At 39.7% G+C, this 22,932-nt stretch overlaps 1 protein-coding gene and 1 long non-coding RNA gene across 2 annotated transcripts in view; both read left to right on the top strand.

Annotated features, from left to right (window-relative positions):
- LOC104867517 (zinc finger protein 570) overlaps window positions 1–22,932 on the top strand; it is a 50,120-nt gene that overhangs the window by 21,447 nt on the left and 5,741 nt on the right. Inside the window, exons 6-8 of the mRNA XM_010631921.2 lie at window positions 17,638–17,671; window positions 18,234–18,279; window positions 20,271–20,406. Coding sequence (XP_010630223.2) covers window positions 17,638–17,671; window positions 18,234–18,279; window positions 20,271–20,406 — 216 coding nt within the window. The remainder of the gene's footprint in view (window positions 1–17,637; window positions 17,672–18,233; window positions 18,280–20,270; window positions 20,407–22,932) is intronic.
- Window positions 2,831–17,613, top strand: LOC117283220. Its single transcript, XR_781780.3, has 7 exons — window positions 2,831–2,974; window positions 4,185–4,314; window positions 10,917–11,016; window positions 11,660–11,783; window positions 11,868–12,011; window positions 14,402–14,704; window positions 17,579–17,613. It is a non-coding gene; the product is annotated as an uncharacterized LOC117283220 (long non-coding RNA).

Genomic DNA, 22,932 nt, shown 5'->3' with positions numbered 1-22,932 from the left:
AGACAGAGCGAGGATGCAAGACCCCTGATCTCAGTTAGCTGATTGCTGAACCCCATGACACTGACTGACCTTGGGCTGCAAGGCCCAGATTGAGTTCCCCATCCTTCTGAATGGTTGAACTCCACAATGTTCTATTACAGGTTTCCCACACCCTTTCCTTAAAGATATTCAAAGTTGGGAACTCAGAAAAATACCCTTGATGACCACCTCTGTCTTTGCAGAGTGGGTCCAAAGACTGGCACAGTCAGGAGGTCTGAGAGTGCGGGGGGGCTATGGGGGTTCACGGGCGCCCATGTGGCTGCCTTCCTGGTGCTTGAGGGATGGCGGCTGGGTAGGGAGCAGGCGTGGTTCTTCACGCGGTGGATCGGGGCCGGCCTACAAAAAAATTTTTTTTTAATTTCCTGTTGGCCATAACTTAAATTTCTACAGTTGTGATAGGTCAATTACTATCCTTCATGTGTTCAGAAAGGATGTTAAAGGGAGATGATTTTTAGAACTGTTATATGATGATGCAACCATATTAAATTCCTAGCAGTACTTACGATCGCTGCTGTTTTTTAAAAAATAAAATAGAGAGAGGGAAGGTGAAATGAAGCTGGAAAAAGGAAACATAATGAGGCTGTTACAGTAGAAGCAAGGGGTGAGACAATGATTAAGTAAGTAGATTCCATAGAGGGATAAAAAAGATACACGGTAACTCTAAATTAAAAGATGCATACCTAGAGTTAGATCCCCGGTACCAAAAACAAACAAACAGAAAAGATGTATATCTAAATTAACGTAATCACAGCAGTTATAATTAGTATCCAGATTTGGGGGGAGTTTAACATTTTTCGTTGTATTTTTGTTTGCAAGTAAAATTGAAAACAAGCAATTAAAATTTTCAAAGAAGCTGGGCATGGTGGCCTGTCTGTGTAATCCCAGCTCGCTGAAAGGCTGAGCTAGGAGGATTGCATATTTAAGCTCAGCCTGGGAAACTCAGTGAAACCTTGTCACAAAATAAATAAATAAATAAGTTAATTAATTAATTAACTAGAACGGGGATGTAGCTCAGTGCGGAGACTCTGGATTTAGTTGTCTACTACTGTATGAGCTGAGAGGGGCTCTAGACTTACACATCTGAAGGACTGAGAGTATCAGCAGGGCCGAGGATTTCATACCTGGTCACGTTGTCCTTCCTATACAAAACTACAGAAAAAGCAGTTTTCAACCTGTACCTCCATAATCATGCTGGAGGAACTCTATTAGAGAACAAACTGTAATCCACATGAAGGCATTTATTACTACTATAAAAACTTTGGAGGTGGACAGGGTTCATTGAAAATAAGTGGTACTATATTATGTACCTACTCATCATGTTGAGCAAGCCAGGCTGTCATTGCAATGTGTTAACTCATATTGCTCGAAGATTCAGAGTTGTGAGCTAACAGTAGAATGAAGGCTACCATAAGACTCCTCTAGCCTTGAACCCAAAGCAAGCAACATCTCTAGTTCAAAGCTATTCTGTTTAGAATCTACTTATGGTAGCTGAGTGAGGTGGTACATGTCTGTAGTATTAGCACTAAGCGAGACTAAAGTAAAAGGATCACATTTTTGTATTTTGCCTGAACAAGTTAGCAAGGCCTTGTCTCAAATTTTTATAAATAAATAAAGGCTAGATATGTAGTGCAGTGATAGAACACTCCCCAATAATAGGGGGAAAAATGCCCAATGATGAAAAAACTCATTTCCTTATAGTATCTATTGTTTCTATTGAATCCTACTCTTGTGATTCTGTTGCGTTGTATGGCTGGTGATTTGTGACAGTTTGCAGCTCATTGTCCCTGAAAAAGTTGTTTATGGAGGCTTCCTGTGGAATAGGATAAGTGTCCATAGGGGGAATTCAAGGCAGGACTCCAGTGAATGCTGTCGGAACCCTGACACTTCCCCTGAACACTCATAATTCCCTCTTCAGACTGCTGGCACATCACTATATGCACTTACAAGATTATCCGAGACCGGGCTGGGCTTTAACGCCCGAAGAGAGGCCCTTGAACAATAAGTGACAGGCGATGGCGCATACTTAAGTCAGCTTCATTAGGCTTTCGGAGGGACAGCGGAGGTGATTTCTATGCAGTCTCCCAGAGTTCTCAAGAAGACTGAGCTCCTATTGCTCACAGAGTTATTTGCTCATTGGTGCTCTCTATTGATTTCCATCCTTCCCGTTTCACCTGCCAGGTAAACTGTATTCATATTTTTGTCTCAGGTCGGATTCTCGGGCCAGGCACTTAAGATAATGACCCGGTTTCAACATATTTTCAGTTAAAGGCTGAGAACTGTCCAGCCTGGTCCCTCCTGCCCATCCCCTTCCTCGCGGCTCCGCCCTCTCATAAAGCAGAGCCTGTCTTCGAGCAGCTTCAGATCTTAAGCGTCAGTCACATCACTGCTCTCAACTCCTCGTTCTGCCTCTGAAAATTTTCCTCTTGCCATATCGGAGCTCCTCTTACGAGATGGCCACGCCCGTTGCGCGTAAGAAGCCATACAAACTCATATGACCATCTTCACTGCTTGGGCTTCTGGAGACAAAGAAATCTCAGTGTCGAATCCTGCACATGGGTCGCACGAAGTTTTGTTGTCTGAGGCGCTAAAAGCAGCAACAACTGTGTTTATAATTCTTGGGGGGCACTTGCTTCACCCCGCCTTAAGATAACTAATTTCCCCTTGGTGTAGCAAAGGATTTGGTCGTTTCTTGTACTGTAAAGTTTTAAACATGGCTGCTCCCATCAAGTGAGCATCTAACGGGCGCGGCCATCATACCTCCTATTGAAATTCTGAAACCCCAGAATCCTATTCTCTGAAAGGCTGTCTGGTGGAGGCCGACAGCCTCAAAGTCGCGACTGAGTCTGCGCGCCGGCACCTCGGGCTGGGAAGAGCTTTACTACGATAAGGCAACTTGATAATCAGATCAATTTCGGATTAGAGTCACTGATCCTGGGTAAACGGGAATGATTACAGAAAGTATAGTTTTAATCTGTGCAGGATGGTGATGGGGGGGCTACGGTGGCCTGACTGAGTCAGCTATGGGTACCCGTAAAGGTCAAGGCAAGGGATTTGAAGTGTTAACTGGTTTGGCTCCTGAGCTTCCTTGGCGCTCGGTGACGGCGGACGGAGGTTTGTGATAATTAGTATTAGGGACTATGTGAAGACAGGTTGGGAATGTCTTGGAATTAATAAACGAGGATTCTGTGAAATATCTTGATTGGCGGGGTGCTGATAGTCAACTATATTCTTCATGGGTATGAGGCCAAGTGGGATTTTTCGAAGGCACTCTGAGCTCGTTGAGGTTCAGTGATCGAAAGCCTGAAAGGGTCAGTGATTGGAAGTTGTAAGTTTTGTGGGCAGTAATACCATGGTTACTGTAATTGATGATTGTGGAAACTTTGGGGTTCCATGATGAGAGGGTCAGTGGGGGTCAATGTGTGAAGACGTGCTTTGGGACATTAATGACCTAAACTTCCTTAGATCATTAAGGGGGATCCCAAGGTATTCATGATTGAACTTTTTTGTAGATCAGGGAATGGGGTATGGAGAGATCAGAGCGGGTCCGTGATTAGGGCTGTCAGTGTGGGAACAGGTGGAACTGTGCGACCAACTATAGTCATTGGAATATCCCTGGAGATCAGCGCAGGTTCATTGACAGATCTGTCTAATTTGCTGTTTGGCAGTTAGATCATGTCAGTGAACTTTGTAGTCAATGACCGTTTTTTTTCTGCGCTTAGATTTGGACATAGCTGGATATGGGTGACTATAAGAAATTCTGGACTTTGGAGATTTGGGGGACTGTGGTTGGAGACACCATGTATGTCCGTCATTACGAGGCTTATGGGAGTTGCTGTTGAGGAGGCTTGTGAAATTCAGAGGCTGAGCACAGGTGAATCCAGGATCTAAGGCCAGAAGCCCATATAATGGATAAGCATTTCATTGATGTGACACTCCTCAGCTGAGAAGCCAGTGCCATCCAGTCCCCTTTGACCAAGAGCCACCTCAAAACTCTTTGGAAACTCCCTCTTTTTAAAATAGTTCCCCACAATAATGAAAATAATTTCAAAGGATCAAATATTAAACTTATTAGAGTAACATGTTATTAAAGATGTAGCTTCTTTTGCTCTTGTCAGGAATCTAATTTCTTCTCATATTTCCTTCAGGGTTCTTTCTGACAAAGGCAGTGACATACCCATCTGTGACCTCATCCCAAGAGTGAACTTAGTTTCTTACTCCATGGCAACCAGTGTTGGTGTGACCTTACCTATGTTTAGAAAATAGAAAGTTTACTGAGTAAGTATCTAAGCTGTAAGATTTGACTGAAAAAACAAATTGAGTTTGGAAGATATTTTTATTTCAGCTAAACTTAAAAAATAAATTATCAAAGGAAAAGAAACTAAATCTGGAAATCATTGTGTTCTAAGAGCTATTGCCTTATCCTGTTTTGTTTTGTGGTACTGGGGAGTTAAACCAGGGACCTTTGCCCTGAGCTACATCCCCAGCTGCTTTAAATTTTTTTATTTTGAAATAGGGTCTTGTTAAGTCAGTAAATTACCCAGGCTGGGCTTGTACTTGTGATTCTCCTGCCTTATCCTTCCAGAGTACTGGGATCATAGATTTGCATACTACACCTGGCTTGTCCTGTGTTTTTTAGGTGTGTCTGACCTCCATAAGTCAGGTCCTTATAAAACCTTTGAGATTTAAGGTGCGTGCAAAAAACACACATATACACACAGCTCAATGTGGACAATGCACTCAGATCAGAAAATAGCATTTGTAGCACCCTGAAAGCCCCTGTGGTATGCCCTTCCAGTCACCCTGCCAAGGGGAAATGTCCTCCCAACTTCTACTATCACAGATTGGCTATTTTATTTTATTAAAAATTTGTATTGGACAGTATCTCACTATGTAGTTCAGGTTGGACTTGAACTCACTATGTAGTCCAGGCCAGCCTCGAACTCAGTGGTGATCCTTTTGCCTGAGCCTCCCTAGTGCTGGAATTACATGTGTGCACCACTACAACTGCCTTGATCTTGCCTGTTTTTGAATTCTAGTATAAAGGAACATTCATGGAGGCAGGGCACAGGAAGGATAAAGGAAAAATGTGGGTCTGTTTGAACAAAATTTTTAGAGTTTCAATTAAGAGTATTTTATTTTATTTTTAAAACATACATTCTGACAGATTATTAAATATTTTTTAAAAGTTGATATATACAAATAGTTAAATGTGCTTATTTTAAGGGTACAGGATTTTTTTTTTTTTTTTTTTTTTTTTTTTTGGTACTGGGGATCGAACTCTGGTCCTTGTGCTTGTGAGGCAGGCAGCAGAACCACTGAGCTAAATCCCCAGCCCAGGAATTTTTATACTACAGAATCAAGTAACCAGAACCATTATCAGGATGTATATCATTTTTACCAACTCGAAGCCTTCTTTTTAAAAATTAATTAATTAATTAATTAATTTTTGGTACCAGGGATTGAATTCAAGACCTTGTGCTTGCGAGGCAGGCAGCAAAACCACTGAGCTAAATCCCGGGTTCTGAAGGCTTCTTTACTAGGTAGTACCCACTGCCACTCTAGAGGTACCTGGGACTAATACTGTGCAGTGAAATAGTTTTGTATATTTTAAAAATTATTATTGTTGTTATTTTGGTTTGTGAGGCAGGGTCTCACTATGAAGTTCACTTTGGCCTTGAGCTCACTAGGTAGCTCAGGTTGGCCTCAAACAGCAGTCTACCTGCCTCAGCCTCCTCAGTGCTAGGATTATAGGCCTGTGCCTCCATGCCCATATTTTAAAATTATTCTGTAACCAACACATAAGAATTGTATATATTTATGAGATACAATGTGATGTTTCAATACATATGTATTATGTAATAATCAAATCAGGGTAATTACCTATCACCTCAAATACTTATCATTTCTTTGTGGTAAAGAGCTTTCAATGTGTCCTCTAGGAATTTTGATATGCATAATAAGTTGTTTGTTAACTATATTTACCCACCTATGCAATAGTACAGCAGAACTTTTTTTTTTTTTTTGATACCAGGGATTGAACTTGGGTCCTTGCACTTGCGAGGCAGGCAGTAGAACCACTGAACTAAATCCCCAGACCCAACTAAACTTCTGTCTCTTGTCTACTTGTAACTTTGTACCCATTGATCAACTGTCCTTTCTCCCGTCTTCTTACCCCTCCCCAGACTCTGTTATCCACTATTCTATTCTCTCTTTCTATGACATCAACTTTTTTGGATTCTTTATATGTATGAGATCATATAGTATTTGTCTTGTGTGTCTGGTTTATTTTCCTTAACATAAATGTCCTTCAGGTTCATCCATTTTGTTGTAAATGGCAGGATTTCATCCCTTGTTAAAACTGACTCTTATTCCTTTGTATATTTTCTTTATCCGCTCATCTGTTCTTGGACATCTGTTGATTCCAAATCTTGGCTCTTGTGAATAGTGCTGCTGTGTAAATATGGTGTACAGATTACTCTTTGACTCACTGATTTCATTTCCTTTGGCTATATACTCAGTAATGGGATTGTTGGGTTGTTTTGTCTGTTTTTGAATTTGAATTGAATCATAAATTCAATATATATTGAATTTTATATTACTGAAGGAAATCATGTACAGCAAATAATCCAAAGCCCAAACATACCTGATACGGCCTGTTTTCTGTTACTTCCTCTGAAAGCTAAAAACATGAACAGTGAAGTAGATCTTGAGGATTTTGGGTTTAGTGTCCTGTTATGAAGTTGACACGTTATGGTAGCCTCTTATCAGTGGGTAGTTTGGAGGAGAAATATCTATTAAGGAATTTTTTTCAAATTATAACAGAAACATTCTACAGTTAGTATTGAAGATGAAACATGAAGGATAGTCAGGACTTTTTTTATTTTTGCAAAAAACAAATAATGAGAGATAATATGCCAGACGAAATTTTAAAAGAGACAGAGGTTGTGATCCAAGAGGAAGAATAAAATGAGGAAGAAGATATTGAGTTTCATGTTGGCAAGGAGAGATTTGTGATATGCTTTTAAATTTGTGACTATGGAACTAGGGATGTATCTCAGTGGTAGAGCACATGCTTAACATGTGTGAGGCCCCATGTTCAATTCCCAGCACCACGGATAATGACTATGGTAATAATATTTGTGAAAGAGAACATTGAGACCATAATATCTAGAGTATGGCAACATGTGGCTTTTGAGTTGATGATTACAGTGTTGTGAATCACAATTATGCAACTGATGACTGCCGTGATGCTGATTGAATGACTAATTGCTTGGTACTACTGCTTACCAAGATTTCAAGGTCAACTCACCCCTCACCCTTTGGTACTGAAGAGTGAATCCAGGGCCACCTCACTGAGCTACATCTCTGGCCCTTTTTAGTTTTTTATTTTGAGGAAAGGTCTTGCTAAATAGCCAGGTTACCTGAACTTTGCTTCAACTTGTGATTTTCCTGTCTCAGCCTCGCAGAGTGCTGGGATTAGAGGCAATCACCATCATACCTTGCCCAAGATTGACACTTTACCAAGAAAGATCATGATTGGTATTGTCCTTAACCGGATTTTCCCCATCATTGCTCAGTTGTAAGGAGGAATCAGGCCTGAAAAGTAAAAGGAACTTTGTTTTTCACATTTTCATACTTAGATCAGGTGGCATTGTGACATTGTAGGTTGTTGGCAAATGGGTAGTGCTGGTTTAAAAAATAATCAATTTGGGCTGGGGATTGAGCTCAATGCTTCCACCGCCTGCCTTGCAAGCACAAAGACCCGAGATCAATCCCCGGTACCAAATAAATAAGTAAATAAATAAATAATCAATTTTTTATTAAAAAAGAAAAATTACTAGCCTAATTCTACCTCATTGTTAAAGAAAATTTAAAAAAGAATTCTCCATGGTTTCAATATATACATCCAATTACTATTTCCTTCCCTCATAGTTGAGCTTGTACCTATAGCCAGAGGTGATTTTAGTTCTATTCACTGTGCCTATGAAATGTTGTATCATTCTTTAGAAGACAAACACTACCTTCATTTTGGGCGATGGCAAGACTGAGAAGTTATAAACATAAGCCTTACGTACAGCCAGGGTAAGTGGGTCTGAGCCTCAGTGCTGCTCTGTCCTAGTAGCTTCACCTTTCTGGGTACTAGGTCTAATCTGTAATGGGAGTAGTTCTTGGCTCAGCGAGCAAGGTGAGAATGGAACGAACCAATATGTGGAAATAACAGTGTAGTGCTCGACTTGAGGTCAAGGCTCGATAAATACAACTAAACGATTTTTGCCCCATTTCTGTCTTCTCAGTTTCTGCGATGTGTCATAGTTTCATGTTTGTTCTTTCCCAAGCACCATTAGCATTCCTGTATGAAACTATGATTATTTTGATTTATCATTTTGTTGTTGTCACTATTACTCATACTTTAGTAAACACATAATCATGAGGGTATTGGTAAAGTCAAAAAGTAAAACATCAAAAAATGAAATTCCTTCCATTTCTTTTTCTCAAAAAAAGTAACGATATTTTAATAAATTTAGATTTACATAATTTTATGAATGGAATCATGCTTTCACATTATATGTTAAAACCCACTTTCCTACTTCAATATGAATCACAAATACTCTTCTAAGTCAGCGAGGATACTTCTCAATTATTTTTTTCTGTGTTTTGGTGTATGTGTGTGGTAGGAGGAATTGAACCCAGGACCTCCACGTTCATCTGCATTGTGGCCCCTGCAGCCCCCTTTTGAGACAGAGTCTTGCTAAGTTGCTGAGTTATCCAGGCTGGGCTCAATCTCACATCTTCCTGCCTCAGCATCCCAGAGTGCTGGATATTATAGTGCCAACCAGTGTGCCCAGCTTCTGTCACTTTTTGTAATGTCTACCTTGTGTTCCATTCTGTGGCTTACCATTATAAGTGAGCCCATCCTTTAATTACTGTAGTATTTTCTTGCTTCCAGTTGTTTTGCTTTTATAACAAAAACTAAGATGAACGTTCTTGTACCTTCATTTTTTTTTCTGTTAGACCAATTAGTTCTTTAGGATATGTTACTGGATGTTAAAGAGTAGTTTACAAGATGTATACTCTTTTTTGGGGGGGTACTGGGGATCAAACTCAGGACCTTGTGCTTGTGAGGCAGGCACAGTGCCACTGAGCTACATCCCTGGCCCTAAGATGCACATTCTTAAAATGGTGTTATAAATGACCTCTAGATAGTTTGATTTTACTTTCCCACTGTCAGTACAAGAGATGTTATCTATCTGAGCCAATCTCTTAAGCCAAAAAGGCCAATATTTTTATAATCTGTGAAAAGAACTTTCCTAAGAATGGTACTGTCTTAGTTACTTTTCTTGTTGCTGAGACAAAATACCTGATACCCACAAGTTCAAGTAGGAAAGGTTTATTTCATCTCACAGTTTACAGAGGTTTCAGGACACGGTCAGCTGGCTCTGAGGCAGGTTGGCATGACAGAGGGGCATGGCAAAGGAGAAACAATCCATAGCAGGGTAGGTAGAAAGCAGCAATGAGCAGCAAGCCTGCCTTCCTTCTTTTCCCCTTATTTTCCATCCAGGCTATGAGCCTGTCAGTTGATGCTACTCACAGACAGGGTAGGACTATTATCCACACCCAGAACTATGCTAAACCAATCAGTGGACTAATCCAGTCCTATAAACCCTTAATCCCAGTATCACATGCCCATGATCCCACCTCCCTAAGCCCCACCTGTGAGCTCATGAGGCTTTGGGGGGACCTAGTTATGACTTATAACAGCTACCAAAAGCAGAAAGTCCAAGAGGGAAAATTAACAAGTTGGCTATTTTAAAAACCCAAAATGATCTGTTTAATTTTTGAAAATTTGTAAGCCCAGTTTAAGGTAAAATGGCAAATGATAAAAATATGTTTACAACATATTATGTCCAATAGCCTCACATGTAAAAAGCACTTATACATTTTTAAAAATGAATACTTTAGCTGGTGACTTAGCTCAGTGGTGCCGCTGCCTGCCTCACAAGTGTAAGGTCCCAAGTTCGATCCCCGGTACAAAAAAAAGAATGCTTCAGTAGAAACATGGGTTAATAGCATAAAAGAATATACATACATATATATATTATATATGAAGAAAGTATACTTTTTCCTCTTTATAGGTCAAAGAATGGCAAAATAAAATAAATGACGTGGTAACCAGGACACTGAGAGTGAACATAACACATATGATGTTACAGACTAGTGGTAGAGCCTGCATTTGAACCCAGGCTGTCCAGCTCCTGAGTCTCTGATAGCATCTTCCTATTTTCATACTCAAGGAAAAAGGCTTAGAGAGGTAAACATCTGACTGAGATTCTCTCAATCAGAAGGACTGGCTTGGCTTCAGACTTGTGTCTGTCACTCCCAGGATCAGAGTATTTCCAGAAGATTCTCCTACCTTGAACTCAGAGCAGTGGTGTCTTCTACAGAGGCCTCTTGCATACCCCACTACTGCGTACCCAGTCGTATCTGGGAGGGCCAGTCGGATGATACTAATTATGGATCTGTGTATCTTCAGGTAACCTGCAGACCTTTGGATCCTGTCACTTTGCTAGACAGTAGGGTTCTCTAGCTCCTCAGGGCTGCAAGAACTTTGTCACATCTCTAGAAGGTCCCGCCAGGGGCTGAAGCTGAAAGAAACTAGTGAGAGATGGGACTCTGAGGGCTTAACAGGCCAGGTAAAAGACCCCCTCTGGTCTAGAAGCAGGAAACTTGGGATAAGAATTCTTGTGTGAAAAACCCTGGGTGAATTTCATCCAGGTCCCAGTCTCCTTTCAGAGTAGACTGCCAGGTAAGAAGCAGCAGCAGCATCCTTGAGCTAGAAGCTGAGCAACTCCTAACTTGAGGATGTTACTCCCTCCAAGGGATTCTCCATGGCTAAATGATGGGAGAAGAGTTGGGCCCCAGATCCAGGGTGACAGTAAAAGGAGAGGCAAAGGAGGACACAGTCTCAGTGCAGCTGTGGTAAGCATGTTCTTTCGGGGTAAGGGGGCGACATCTGTCTCTGACTCAGTGCCTTCAACCATCTTGCAGGATAGGATGTGGCCAACCTACTGCCTTACTCTTGCTGGTCCTTTCTAGGCTTATCTGCTCCCCTGTCATTTTTGCCACTTCACTTGACCGCTGGAAAAATGAGAAATTCATCCCATCATGACCCAGGAGTAGAAAAGCCCCTAAATTCTCAGAATGGTAGTGGCAACAAGCTCTATGGACCTATTATGTCTATAGATTTCAAAAAACCTCTTACTCAGAAAATTTCTAACAATATTACTGTGATCTCCTATTTATCCTTTACCTATGTTCCCCTAGATAGAGCTGTGTTTGCACATGGTGTATGCGTGTGTTCTCTGGGTGATAGATGTGATTGTTTTACTATAAATATATATCATTTTTACCCTTTTTTCTCAAATAGTTGAGACTAGGTTGCAGATACAATGCTCCTTTACCCCTAGTGTGTGGTTCCCAAGAATGAGAATATTTTCCTATATAGCGAAGCGGTTTTTAAAATCAAGCAATTAACATGTTTAATATTACTGTCTAATCCCATCTATATTCAGATGTCAACTAATAATGTTATTTTATAGCAACTTTTCTTTTTCTGTTCCAGGATCCAACCAAGGATCACATGGTGCTTCTTGTTGAGACATCCATGAATCTTCTTTAATCAGGAGTGGTTAGGCATCTTTGTCTCTCATGAAGTTGCCAGTTTTGAAGGTCCAGTTATTTAATAGGTCAGTTAGTTTGTATCGTGTTGCTCCATATGGGTTTGTCTGATGTTTCCTTCTGACTACATTCAAGTGTGCTTCTGGTGACAGGGATGTCACAGGAGGGATTTTGTGTCCTCTGCCGTGTGTCACATCAAGAGGCCCAGACAGTCATGTATCTCCCTCCTTCCTGGTGATGTTCAGTGAGTGATCATTTGATTAAGATAATGACTTTGAAGTTTACCCAGCATAAAGGTAACATTTTTCCTTTTATAATTATTAATATCTTCCGGAGGGTATCTAGGTACTATGTAACTATTTCTCACCAAATTTTCACCAGTAGTTTTTAGTCTTTGTTCATGCCCCATCTCATTTAAACATGAAAGAAGTGATTTCCTTGCCAGGGACAGATCTAGATGGTCACAGAGCCAGAACACAGGCCTTTGGTCTCCCAGACCTGTACATTTGACTATACTTTCATTCCACTGGAACCCCGAAGTCAAGGAGGCCAGGCAAAGGTAGGTAACCAAGCCCAGTAAAGTGAGGCAGGAGTGGATTCTCTCAGACAAGAGAGTAGGATTGATTGTGCCAGCCTGCAGGGACGGTGTGGATTCTCTCATGATGAAAAAAGACAGCATAACGAGCTGGGCAAGGTGGCGCACATGAGTAATCCCAGCTGTCTGGGCGGCTAAAGCAGGAGGGCTACAATTTTGATCGTAGCCTGGGCAGCATAGTGACTTAGTGAGGCCTTGTCTCAAAATTTAAAATCAAAAAAGGATGGGCATGTAGCTCAGTGCAGAGGCCCCAGGTTCATTCCAAATACCACCAAACAAACAAACACAAAACAAACAAAAAAACACACAAGGATATCTGGACAACAAATTTGTAAATAATGCAGGGGGTGTGTGTGTATGCATGTGTTATAATCAGGGATTAGAATAAGAAATACTCTGCCACCTAAATCAAACCACTGTAAGCATCTTATCGTATTTTATACCAGAAGTTTTTCTACATATGTATATTTTAAATAACGGAATTATGATTTTTTTATTTTTAAAATTCATTTATAACTTGTATAGAAAATAGCATTTAGTTTAATGAATTTATCCATATGTCTATTATCATGTACCTACTACCCAGATAACTTACTTTTCAACCTAATGGAATATCTTGCCTGATACATTATTTAAGCAAATAGTTATCTGAATTTCATTTAACTTTTTGGAAATCATTTTTATTTCTGTGGTAGAAACAATGGGAACCCTAAGTTGTTCATCATAACGTGAACACCATTATGACATGTTTATTAGTCTACCTTGTGAACAGAGTATTCCTTAGCAAAGGCACAAGGGATCTCTCTGGAGTGATGGAAATACATGATCCATATCCTGATTGTGATGGTTACATGGCTGTATACACTTACAAAAACTCATCAAACCCACTTAGGGTGACTCAGTTATAAGTAAATTATACCTCAGTCAGAAAAAAAAGTTTAAAGGTATGGTCAGCTCACTTCTCAGTCTTTCCTATGACTGATTTGACGAATTAAATGCCACTTTCACATTATCATGCTTTTATGACTTGTGCTTGATGGACTGTACAGTATTTCAGTGTGTTTGAAACAATTATAAAAGATATTTGTCACCTACTAAGAGAAAAATAAAACAAAATCTTTTAGCACTCTACTGTTATACATTATTCAATATTCATACCTAACTTCTCTTTTTCAAAAGATGATTTGTTACATTAATGAGAAATGACTTTATGAAACAAAGGTAGGTAAATATATGTAATTTTTAAATAATTTGTTCTAAAAATTATTGTAACTAGTGTTTTCTAGTAATTACTATAGTAATTGGAAGGTATTTACTGTCTTTTAAAGGAGAAACTCAATTTCAGTCACATTCTTTCACATATTTGGATGAACTCTTTCTATAATTTCCTTTCAGAAAATCTTATTTTTTCTTAGTAATATGATTAGAGCAGCCCCTCATGAACCCTGTTTAAATATATAAAGCAAACAATCATTTATCAACATGAGATGTTGTATATAATTAAGATATTATATATAATTTAAAATTTTCATTTAGTGGATGAAGATAGCCTTCTTGCTGAAGTAATTTGGGCTAACAAACTAGCTGTTATTAGCCCATAATGTGTCTAAGCTGTTTTGCTATGAAAATTTATCTTCAGTTATTTTCTTATGATAGGTATTAATTAGCTCAGATGAAAGATGATTATGTTACAGAAATTTTACTTTCAGTGTTGAGCACACTATAAAGGCAAGATTAATACTGAAGGATACTTTGATACTCATGTAATAGTTGGAATAAGCCTTTTTAATGTGCTTTGCAAGCACAGGTTCCGAGTTTGATCCCTGGTACCAAAAAAAAAAAAAAAAAGCATATGATTAAATAATTCCTACTATCCCAGCAGTGACTATATTTCTCAACATCTAATGGTAACTTTTCTTAGAACTCAGAACTCGCCAACTGTGTAAGAGAGAAACTCCGTGAATGGTGTGAATATCACTGGTCTCAAAAGAAACTTCATTCCATAGGAAAACGACGTTTCTTTCAGCAGAGAAGAGATACTAATGTTTTTGCTCTATATTTTTGTTTCATTTTTGCATTTGTTTATTTTAGACAAGTTCTCACTATGTTGCCAAGGTTGGCCTAAAACTTGGACTTAAGTGATCCTCCTGCCTCAGCTTCAGAAGTAGCTGGGATCTCCGCTGGCAGTTGCTGTTTTTAAAGGTTGTCATCATAGAATATTTCTCAATGAGCAAAGCCTGGATCTAGTGGGAATCAGCTGTGGGATTGATGAAGTTTGAACTGTCAACCATTAGGATCACACCTCAAGAATCCTAATCAGGAGAAAAGCACTTGTTATCCACCTTTGCTGAGATGGTTTCCTTGTCCTGGAGTCAGTGCTGGTGGAACATAGATGTAGGTTTTATTTTGTTGTATCTTCTCTTTTCCTTTTTCATTTCCTTTCTCTTTTACTGAGTTATAAAATACATAGAGCAAAAGAGTACACATCTTAAATATACAACTTGATGAATTTTTAAAATTATATATATGCTCTTATAGCCACGACTTGAATCAACATTTCCATCATTTTAGAACTAGGGTTGGCAAACTACAATCTGTGAACCACATCTGGCCTGCTATTTCATGGTGCCTCTGTTTATTCGTTTTTGTTTTGTTTTGTTGTACTGGAGTACCACATGCATACAAGGCAAATGCTCTACCACTGAGCTATTTTTTATTTTGAGGCAGATTCTCACTAAGCTGCCCATGCTGGGATTTTTGCAATCCCTCCCTGAGTGTCCCAAGTGGGACCCATCATGCCTGGCTTGTAATGAAAGTTTCCTAACACGGCCATACTTAATTATTTGCATATAATTGTCTGTGGCTACTTTTGGTCTCAACTGATGGAACTGAGTAGTTTGTTGCAAACATCCAAAGGCCCACAAGACCTAAACATATACTGTTTGGTTCATTAAAGAGAACGCTTGCTGACCTCTATTTTAGATGGCTCCTTCCTGTCCTATCTCAATTGGTGTCTCTCTTCCTCTTCCTATTGGGATTCTGTCACTGTAGATTAGTTTTACCTGTTCTAGGACTTCATTGAAATTATACAGTATGTTAATTTTCATTGGAAATGTCTCGGAGATTTAGCCACATTGTAGCATAGATATAAGTTTATTTCTATTTCTTTCTTCCTTTTTTGGTACTGGGTATCAAACTCAGGTCCCTGTGTCTGCAAGGCAGGCGTCAAAACCACTGAGCTAAATTCCTGGGCCTTCTCTTTTTTTCCTTTTTTTTTTTTTTTTTTTTGTACCAGAGATCAAACTCAAGACCTTGCACTTGCAAAGCAGGCAGTGGAACCACTAAACTAAATCCCCAGCCCTTCTATTTATTTCTTTTTAATGAATCTATTTATTTATTTTGTTGATGGGATTTGAACCCAGGGTCTTGCACAAGCTAAACATGTGCTCTGCCTCTACGCTATACTCACAGGCCTAGTTCATTCCTTTATTGTTGAATAATACTCCATTGTGTGGAAGCATGTCAATTAATCTAGTTCTCTTGGGAAGTTTCTAGTTCAGTTTTAGGTTATTATGGTCAAAAGTGCAATGGACATTTTTGTACGAGTCTTGAAATAGACCACAAATGTAAATATCTGTGGTGAGGATCCTGCAGTAGCACTGTTGAAAGAGAATTTTGTGTCCAGCTTTAGTTGCTATGAGCAGTTTTCCAAAATGGCTAAACCAGCTTGTGCTCCCACCAGCTGCATGTGAGAGCTCTGTTGCTCCTGGTGTGGTTTTGACTTTGCGCCTTTAATCCTGCATGTTGCATTCAGACCATCAATCTGACAAGTAGAGTGTTCTTTACTGATATTTTTTTTTCAGATTAAGTTTCATAATACATAGATGTTTTACAAATAGGTAGCTTCCGATGTTGTGATGGTATCTCATTCTATAGTACCAGTTACTCTAAGAGATTGACTGGGCAACTTTCCCAGTGCTGGACAAAATGCCTGACACCCACAGCTTCAGGGTGGAGAGGTTCATTTGGCTCCTGGTTTCAGAGATTTCAGTCCACAGTTAACTGGCTACAAAGCAGGAACATCATGGCAGAGGGTGTGATGGAGCAGAGCTGCTTAGTTTGTGTCAGTCGGGAAGCAGAACAGAGGGTTAGTGTCCAAGACGAAGGGGTCAGGGACCGGGTGGAATACCCAAGATCATACCTCTCTCTCCGACTCAGACACATCCAGAAATACCCTCTATTCATACCTTTGGCAGCTGGGCGTGGTGGCGCACGCCTGTAATCCCAGCACTTGGGAGGCTGAGGCAGGAGGATCACTGCAAATTGAAGACCAGCCTGGGCTACATAGTGAGTTCCAGGTCAGTCTCAACTATATAGTGAGACCCTGTCTCAAAAAACAAAACAAAAAAACAAAAAAAAGTAAACAGAAAAACCCCATACCCTTGGCGATTTTGAAGCCAATCAAGTTGACAACTTTACTGTTAGAAGGAAAATATGTTTTGCTGTTGTGACTTAAAAATATTGCTACAAATTCTAAGTTTTTATAGGCTAAAACTTTTTTTTTTTTATTTTTGGTACCAGGGATTGAACTCAAGTCTTTGTGCTTGTGAGGCAGGCAGCAGAACCACTGAGCTACATCCCTGGCCCTAGGCTAACTCGTGCATTCACACAAAACTATTGGGTTAGAGGGTAAGGACATTCAGTTTTTTCAATTGAAGTGACATCACCTCAGGTCACTTCAGTGAGGACAGCCACAAAAGATATAATATTTTAAAAATCACATGGTTACCTCCTTGGTGATTATTTATTTATTTATTACACCGAGCTACATCGCAACCCTTTTTCATGTTTTTGTTGTTGTTGCTGTTTGGTGTTTTGGTTTCTTTCTCTTTTTGTGCGGGGGGGAGGTGGGTGAGTAACGGGGATTGAACTCAGGACCTTGTGCTTCCAAGGCAGGCACAGCTGTATGTTTTATTTTACAATCCAGTTTCACTAAATTGCCCAGGCTAGGCTCAAACTTTTGATTCTCCTGCCTCAGCCTCCTAGAGTGCTGGGATTACAGGCATGAGCCACCATGTCTGCCTTCATTGGTAATTTTAACACATTTCTAATGTTCAGCAGTCAGGTATACCACAAAGTATTTATGTATGCTGTTAGCCTAATTTTCATTCTTGTTTTGTTATTTGTTAAGCTTTACAGTTGTATCTTAAACATCTGGGTTTAAAATAACGTAACTGTTTTCTGTTGAAATTTTGTTTTTGATTTTAGAGACAGGCTCTTGCTTTGTTGCCCAGGCTGACCTCATATTCCTGGGCTTAAGTGATCCTCTTACCTCTGCTTCCCAAGTAGCTGGAACTACAGGTGTGTACCACCATACCTGGCTTTGAAGATTATTTTTTAAATGGCAATACTCAGTCTACTGAATGAATAACAATGTGTTGTTTTCCATTAATTATTTGAGATCATTGAGAATATGTTATTTAGCCTTATGCAGTTATTTGACTTTGCTTTGGCTTCTTTGTAATATTTTCATAAATTTATATAAGCCATTGTACAGTATGTGCTTAAGTCTAATTATTTAAGTCTCAATGTGTTCATTTAAAAAAACCTTAGTTATTCTTTGGTAGCAGCTTTTATTTCTTGGAAGGTCCATTTTATTCATTCATATTCAGATTTTATTGGCCGCCATTTTTATTTTACCATGATGATTTAAAGCCATAGTTTTGCATACAAGATTTTTTTTTTTTTAATATCAGAGATCAAACTCGGGACCTGGTGCTTTTGAGGCAGGCATGGTGCCCCTGAGCTAAATCCCTCTGTATATACGATTTATATAAGCAATTTATAAGTCCCAAGATAGGCCTGGACTCACAGCTCTGTTTTTCATTTCCCAATTCTCTTTCTCGTCTTTCTACTTTCACAGGTCTCAACGCTTTTTCCCAGAAGAGGAGAAAATGATCGAGTACCAGGTAAAATGATCTTAGTGAAAGTGACCAAGAAAAAAAAAATGAATGCATTATAAACATCTGTTAGGCTGCTTTATCAGGAAAACAGACTCAGAGGTGGAGATTTTCACAGAGGTGTTCTTTTGTTTGTTTGTTTGTTTTTTGGTACCGGGGATCGAACTCGGGTTCTTGGGCTTGCAAGGCAGGCAGCAGAACCGCTGAGCTAAATCCCCAGCCCCAGGGGTGGTTTCTTGAGGAGGCTTCTGAAACACCTGCAAGACAGTGGTGGGAGCAGGGTTGGGTAGGAGTTGTTGACCAGAGATCTGATCTGATCTTATAAAATAGTGTGCTACTCAGAGTGTTATGTCGAAATGAGGGGACTTTTATATTTTGAAATCAACCAATCATGAATTAGAGGCTGCTCCCAGGAGAGATTACATTGAGAGTTCTGATTGTACAATGACAATTCTCAGGAAGGTTTCAAGCCCTTCTGGTGATTTAAGTGAAATGCCACAGCCTCCATTTTATACACAGAAACCATAAGAAAACACAGACACAATATTTTATCCAACATCTTAGTACTTAAGACCACACCATTTTTCCAAATCTAGCACATAATGGTCCATTTTTGCATGGAAATATAACTGATTGTCTTACTTTTCTTGTTGCTGAGACAAAATACCCAACGCCCAAAGTAAAAGGAGGAAAGGTTTATTTTAGCTCTCATTTGGTAGAGGTTTCAGTTCATAGTTTGCTGGCTCCAAGGCGAGGTGGCGTGGCAGAGGGGCACCACAGAGGAGAAACAGTGCATGGCAGAAGGCACCAAGGCAGCAAGCAGCCTTCTTTCTGTTTCCAAACTTGGCATTGCAGTGATGAAGGAACATCCTTTGTCAGAATATGGATGTAAAAATTAGAGTCCAGGTTGGATTTATATCTGCCATTTTAATATCTGTTTTCTCTTTGCCTTATCTGCTTTTGTTCTTCTAGTTCTTTTTCTTTCTTATTTTGTGTTTGTATGGATTAAGTGAATTCTTTTCTGTTATTTGGCACTGGGGACTGAACCTAGGGCCTTTGCACTGACCGGCATCCCCAGTTCGTTTTGTTATTTTTTTATTTTGAGCCAGGGTCTCACTAAGTTGCTAACTGGCTCCGGCTGGGCTTGAACCTGTGATTCTCCTGCCCCAGTCTCCCAGAGTGCAAGCATCACAGGCATGCTCTATCTTTAATGTATTTATTTTTTTTTAGGATTCAATTTTATTTGCTTTAGGTACATGTCTTTGCACTATGATTTTAGTGGTTACTCTATACATTATGCACCTATGATTTTTCAGTCTGGTTAGAGGTGAACCGCTTCACACAGAATGTAAGACACCCATTCCTGGTCTAGCATGTGCTTTGTGCACACACTTCTCCCTTCGTCATCGCATCATCTCCTCTCTTCCATGATCTTATCACTCATAGCCCTCTGTGTATTGTTCTCTTGTTACTGAGTAACTTGCCATCCTTAATATCACTTTGCCTTCATGCTGCTCCCGGGGAAGGAATACAGTTTCCCCGTCTTCCTTGCAGACTCAGCACCACACAGGCCTGAGCTTTGAAGCCTAACCTTTGCTGAAAATGTTAACGGACCATTTGCTGCCCTGCATGCCATTGCCTAGATGTCCTGCCATCATAGCCCTTACGACACTTCCACACTTCCACGCTGATGGCGCTATGAGTTACTCTCCTTGGGCCAGACAGTGAGTTCCTGGAGATCAGAACCCTCTCCAACTATGGTCCCAACCTCCAGCTGAGAACAGTAGGCCAGACACAAAGCAGTTGTTGATTCAAAGTGTGGATGTAAATGACAACAGTGGGTGGCTTCCAGCATGAGTTACATCTCTCCCACCATTTATAGCACCAAGCTGGGAAGGTAAATGTCACCTGGGTAGATGAGTGCTCGGAGTAGGCTCTGACCTGTGATCATTATAAAAATCAGTACCATCCACCCCAGCACCATTTGTTTTTGCATTTAGCTTACAGAGATACCTGTGTCATTCAAAGATGTGGTTGTGGGCTTCACCCAAGAAGAGTGGCACCGGCTAAATCCTGCTCAGAGGGCCCTGTACCGAGATGTGATGCTGGAGACCTACAGCAATCTGGTCTCAGTGGGTAAGAACGGCTTCTTTCATACATTACCCATTATGCTTGACTGGCCAGCTCCTCTTTGTCAGTCACTAAAAGCCTCCACAGAGTACTTAATTTACTTAATAATTACTTAGTACTTTCTATATGCTGGGAAGTTTTAGCAACTTTAAAAATATTAATTCATTTAATTCTCCTAAAAGCTTTATGAGAGGCTCGTATTTTACACTAAACTAAACATCTATTTCTGGTTAAGCCTATGATTATTTAAGGTCAGGTGTTGCTTATGCAGCTCACAGCTCAACCCCACGAGCAGGTTCACCCATTTATCCCTTGTGCTACACTCATCCACTACCAAAGTCAGAACACTGATAGAGTTTCAGTGCAGACAGAGCTTTTCCCTTAAAACTGTATGTAGAGGGCCAGGGATTTAGTTCAGTGGCACCGTGCCTACCTCACAATCATAAGGTCCCGAGTTTGATCCCTGATACCAAAAAACAAAAACAAACAAAAGACTATATGTACAAATAACACTGTTATTGTTTTGGAAAAAAGACTGCAGTATTTCTTTTGAGTTTGACATGAAAAGTCAGTGAAATAGGTATTGTTTTCCCAGTAATTAAGACCAAATAACTAATTAACTGGTACAAATTTTGAATCAGTTGTGTAAGAATACTTTCTTCATGAAGTCTTCTCTATTTTTTTTTCTCTGCTTGCTATATCTCTCACTTATCTATATAACTTTTATGGCACTGAGTACTTTCCAACTTGTTTTTCTAGCTATTTATATGCTGTATATCTACATTAATAAATCCAAGTTCTGGACTAGGTTGTAACTTAGTAGTACAGCATTTACCTGGTGTGCAGGAGTCCTAGAGTTTAGTCTCTAGCACCATCACCCCCACCACAACAACAACAAAAATAGACTCAAGATCTGAGGACGCATCCATGTCTGATTTTCTTGATCTCTCCTATATTCTAGTGTTTAATGTAATGCCATGCATAAAGGAAAAATGCAACACATGATTTAAAAAGAAGTGCATATACACTGTAGAATGCAACCACTGGACTTGTGCCTGTAATGGTGTTGTTTTATTTTGTTTCATTCATTAATTTTATTGTCACATTTTAGGTGTACAGCATGCTGGCATTCATTATTGGGAATTTGTACCTTTACATAATATATCTTGGTGCTTATTTTTTCCCCATTTCCCTGCCATCCCTTCAACCTATCTACCCCTCCCTATTTACAAACATTTTATTTCCATTTTTTCCTTTTCTCATATTTATTCCTTTCTCTTCTTTCCTTTCCCCTACCCCTCCCAATTCCCCTTCCCCTTTGGATCTTTTCTTCCTATTTCAAATTGTCTGTTATACATTTTGATCCTTATATACACTTTCATTTTCTCACACCGGAGAAACTATTTGGTATTTACACATGTGTGTCCTATTTATTTCACTTAAGAGTATGGCTTCAATGTGCATCCATTTAACTATAAATGTCTCTAGTTTCTCATTCTTTATGGCTGAGTAGTACTCCATTTTATATTTTAAAAAACACTTTTTTTATCCAGTCTCCAGTTGATGGGCAAGTGGGCTGTTTCCAAGTTTTAGCCATTACAAACTGTACCCCTCTGAACATGGGTGCACATATATCTTTGTAATATGATTCTTTTCATTCTTTTGGGAAAATATCCAGCAGGGAGACCTCTAATCCTAGTTTTTTGAGGTACCTCCATACTGATTTCCACAGTGGTTGTAACAGTCTGTATTCCCAACAATGGAGAAGGGTACCTTTTTCCCCACAACCCTGCCAGCATTTCTTATTGGTTGATTTCTTGATAGCAGCCATTCTTTCTGGAGTGAGGAGAAATCTCAGCATTGTTTTCACTAAACCAGCTGAAGGAGATGTTGGGTAGAACTCTTGAAGACACTGGCACAGGAAAAGATTTCATGAACAAAACCTTAGTCACACATGAACTAGCATAAAGAATCAACAAGTGGGATCTCTTCTTATTAAAAATCTGCACAAGAGGGTCGGGGATTTAGCTCAGCAGTTCGGTGGCCTGCCTTGCAAGCGCAAGGACCTGAGTTCGATCCCCGGTTCAAAAAAAGAAAAAAAAAATCTGCACAAGAGAAACCACCAACAGCGTAAAGAGACATCACACAATGTGGGAGAAAAATTTTACCAGCTTTTCCTCAAATGAAGGTTTACTATCTAGAATATATAAAGAACTTAAAACAATTAGACCTCCCAAATTTAAAGACCCAATCCAAAAATGGGCATATGAAATGAACAGACATTTCTCAAAGAAGTAGAAGTAATAAATAATCATATGAAAAAATAATCAACATCACTGGTAATTCGAGAAATGCAAATGTTTTGTCTTGCTTTTGAGATAGGGTCTTGCTGTAAGTTCAGACTGGCCTTGAACTCACTATGTAACACAGGCTGGCCTTGAACTTGGGGCGATCCTCCTGCCTCAGCCTCCCAAGTGTTGGGATTAGAAAGAAGCCTGTGCCACCATGCCCAGCTGTGCCTGTAATGTTTTA

The sequence above is a fragment of the Fukomys damarensis genome, unplaced genomic scaffold, assembly GCF_012274545.1.
Source record: "Fukomys damarensis isolate Sample0158 unplaced genomic scaffold, DMR_v1.0_HiC HiC_scaffold_19, whole genome shotgun sequence".
In the NCBI taxonomy this organism is placed as follows: Eukaryota; Metazoa; Chordata; class Mammalia; order Rodentia; family Bathyergidae; genus Fukomys; species Fukomys damarensis.
This window is presented reverse-complemented; position numbering and strand designations above follow the sequence as displayed.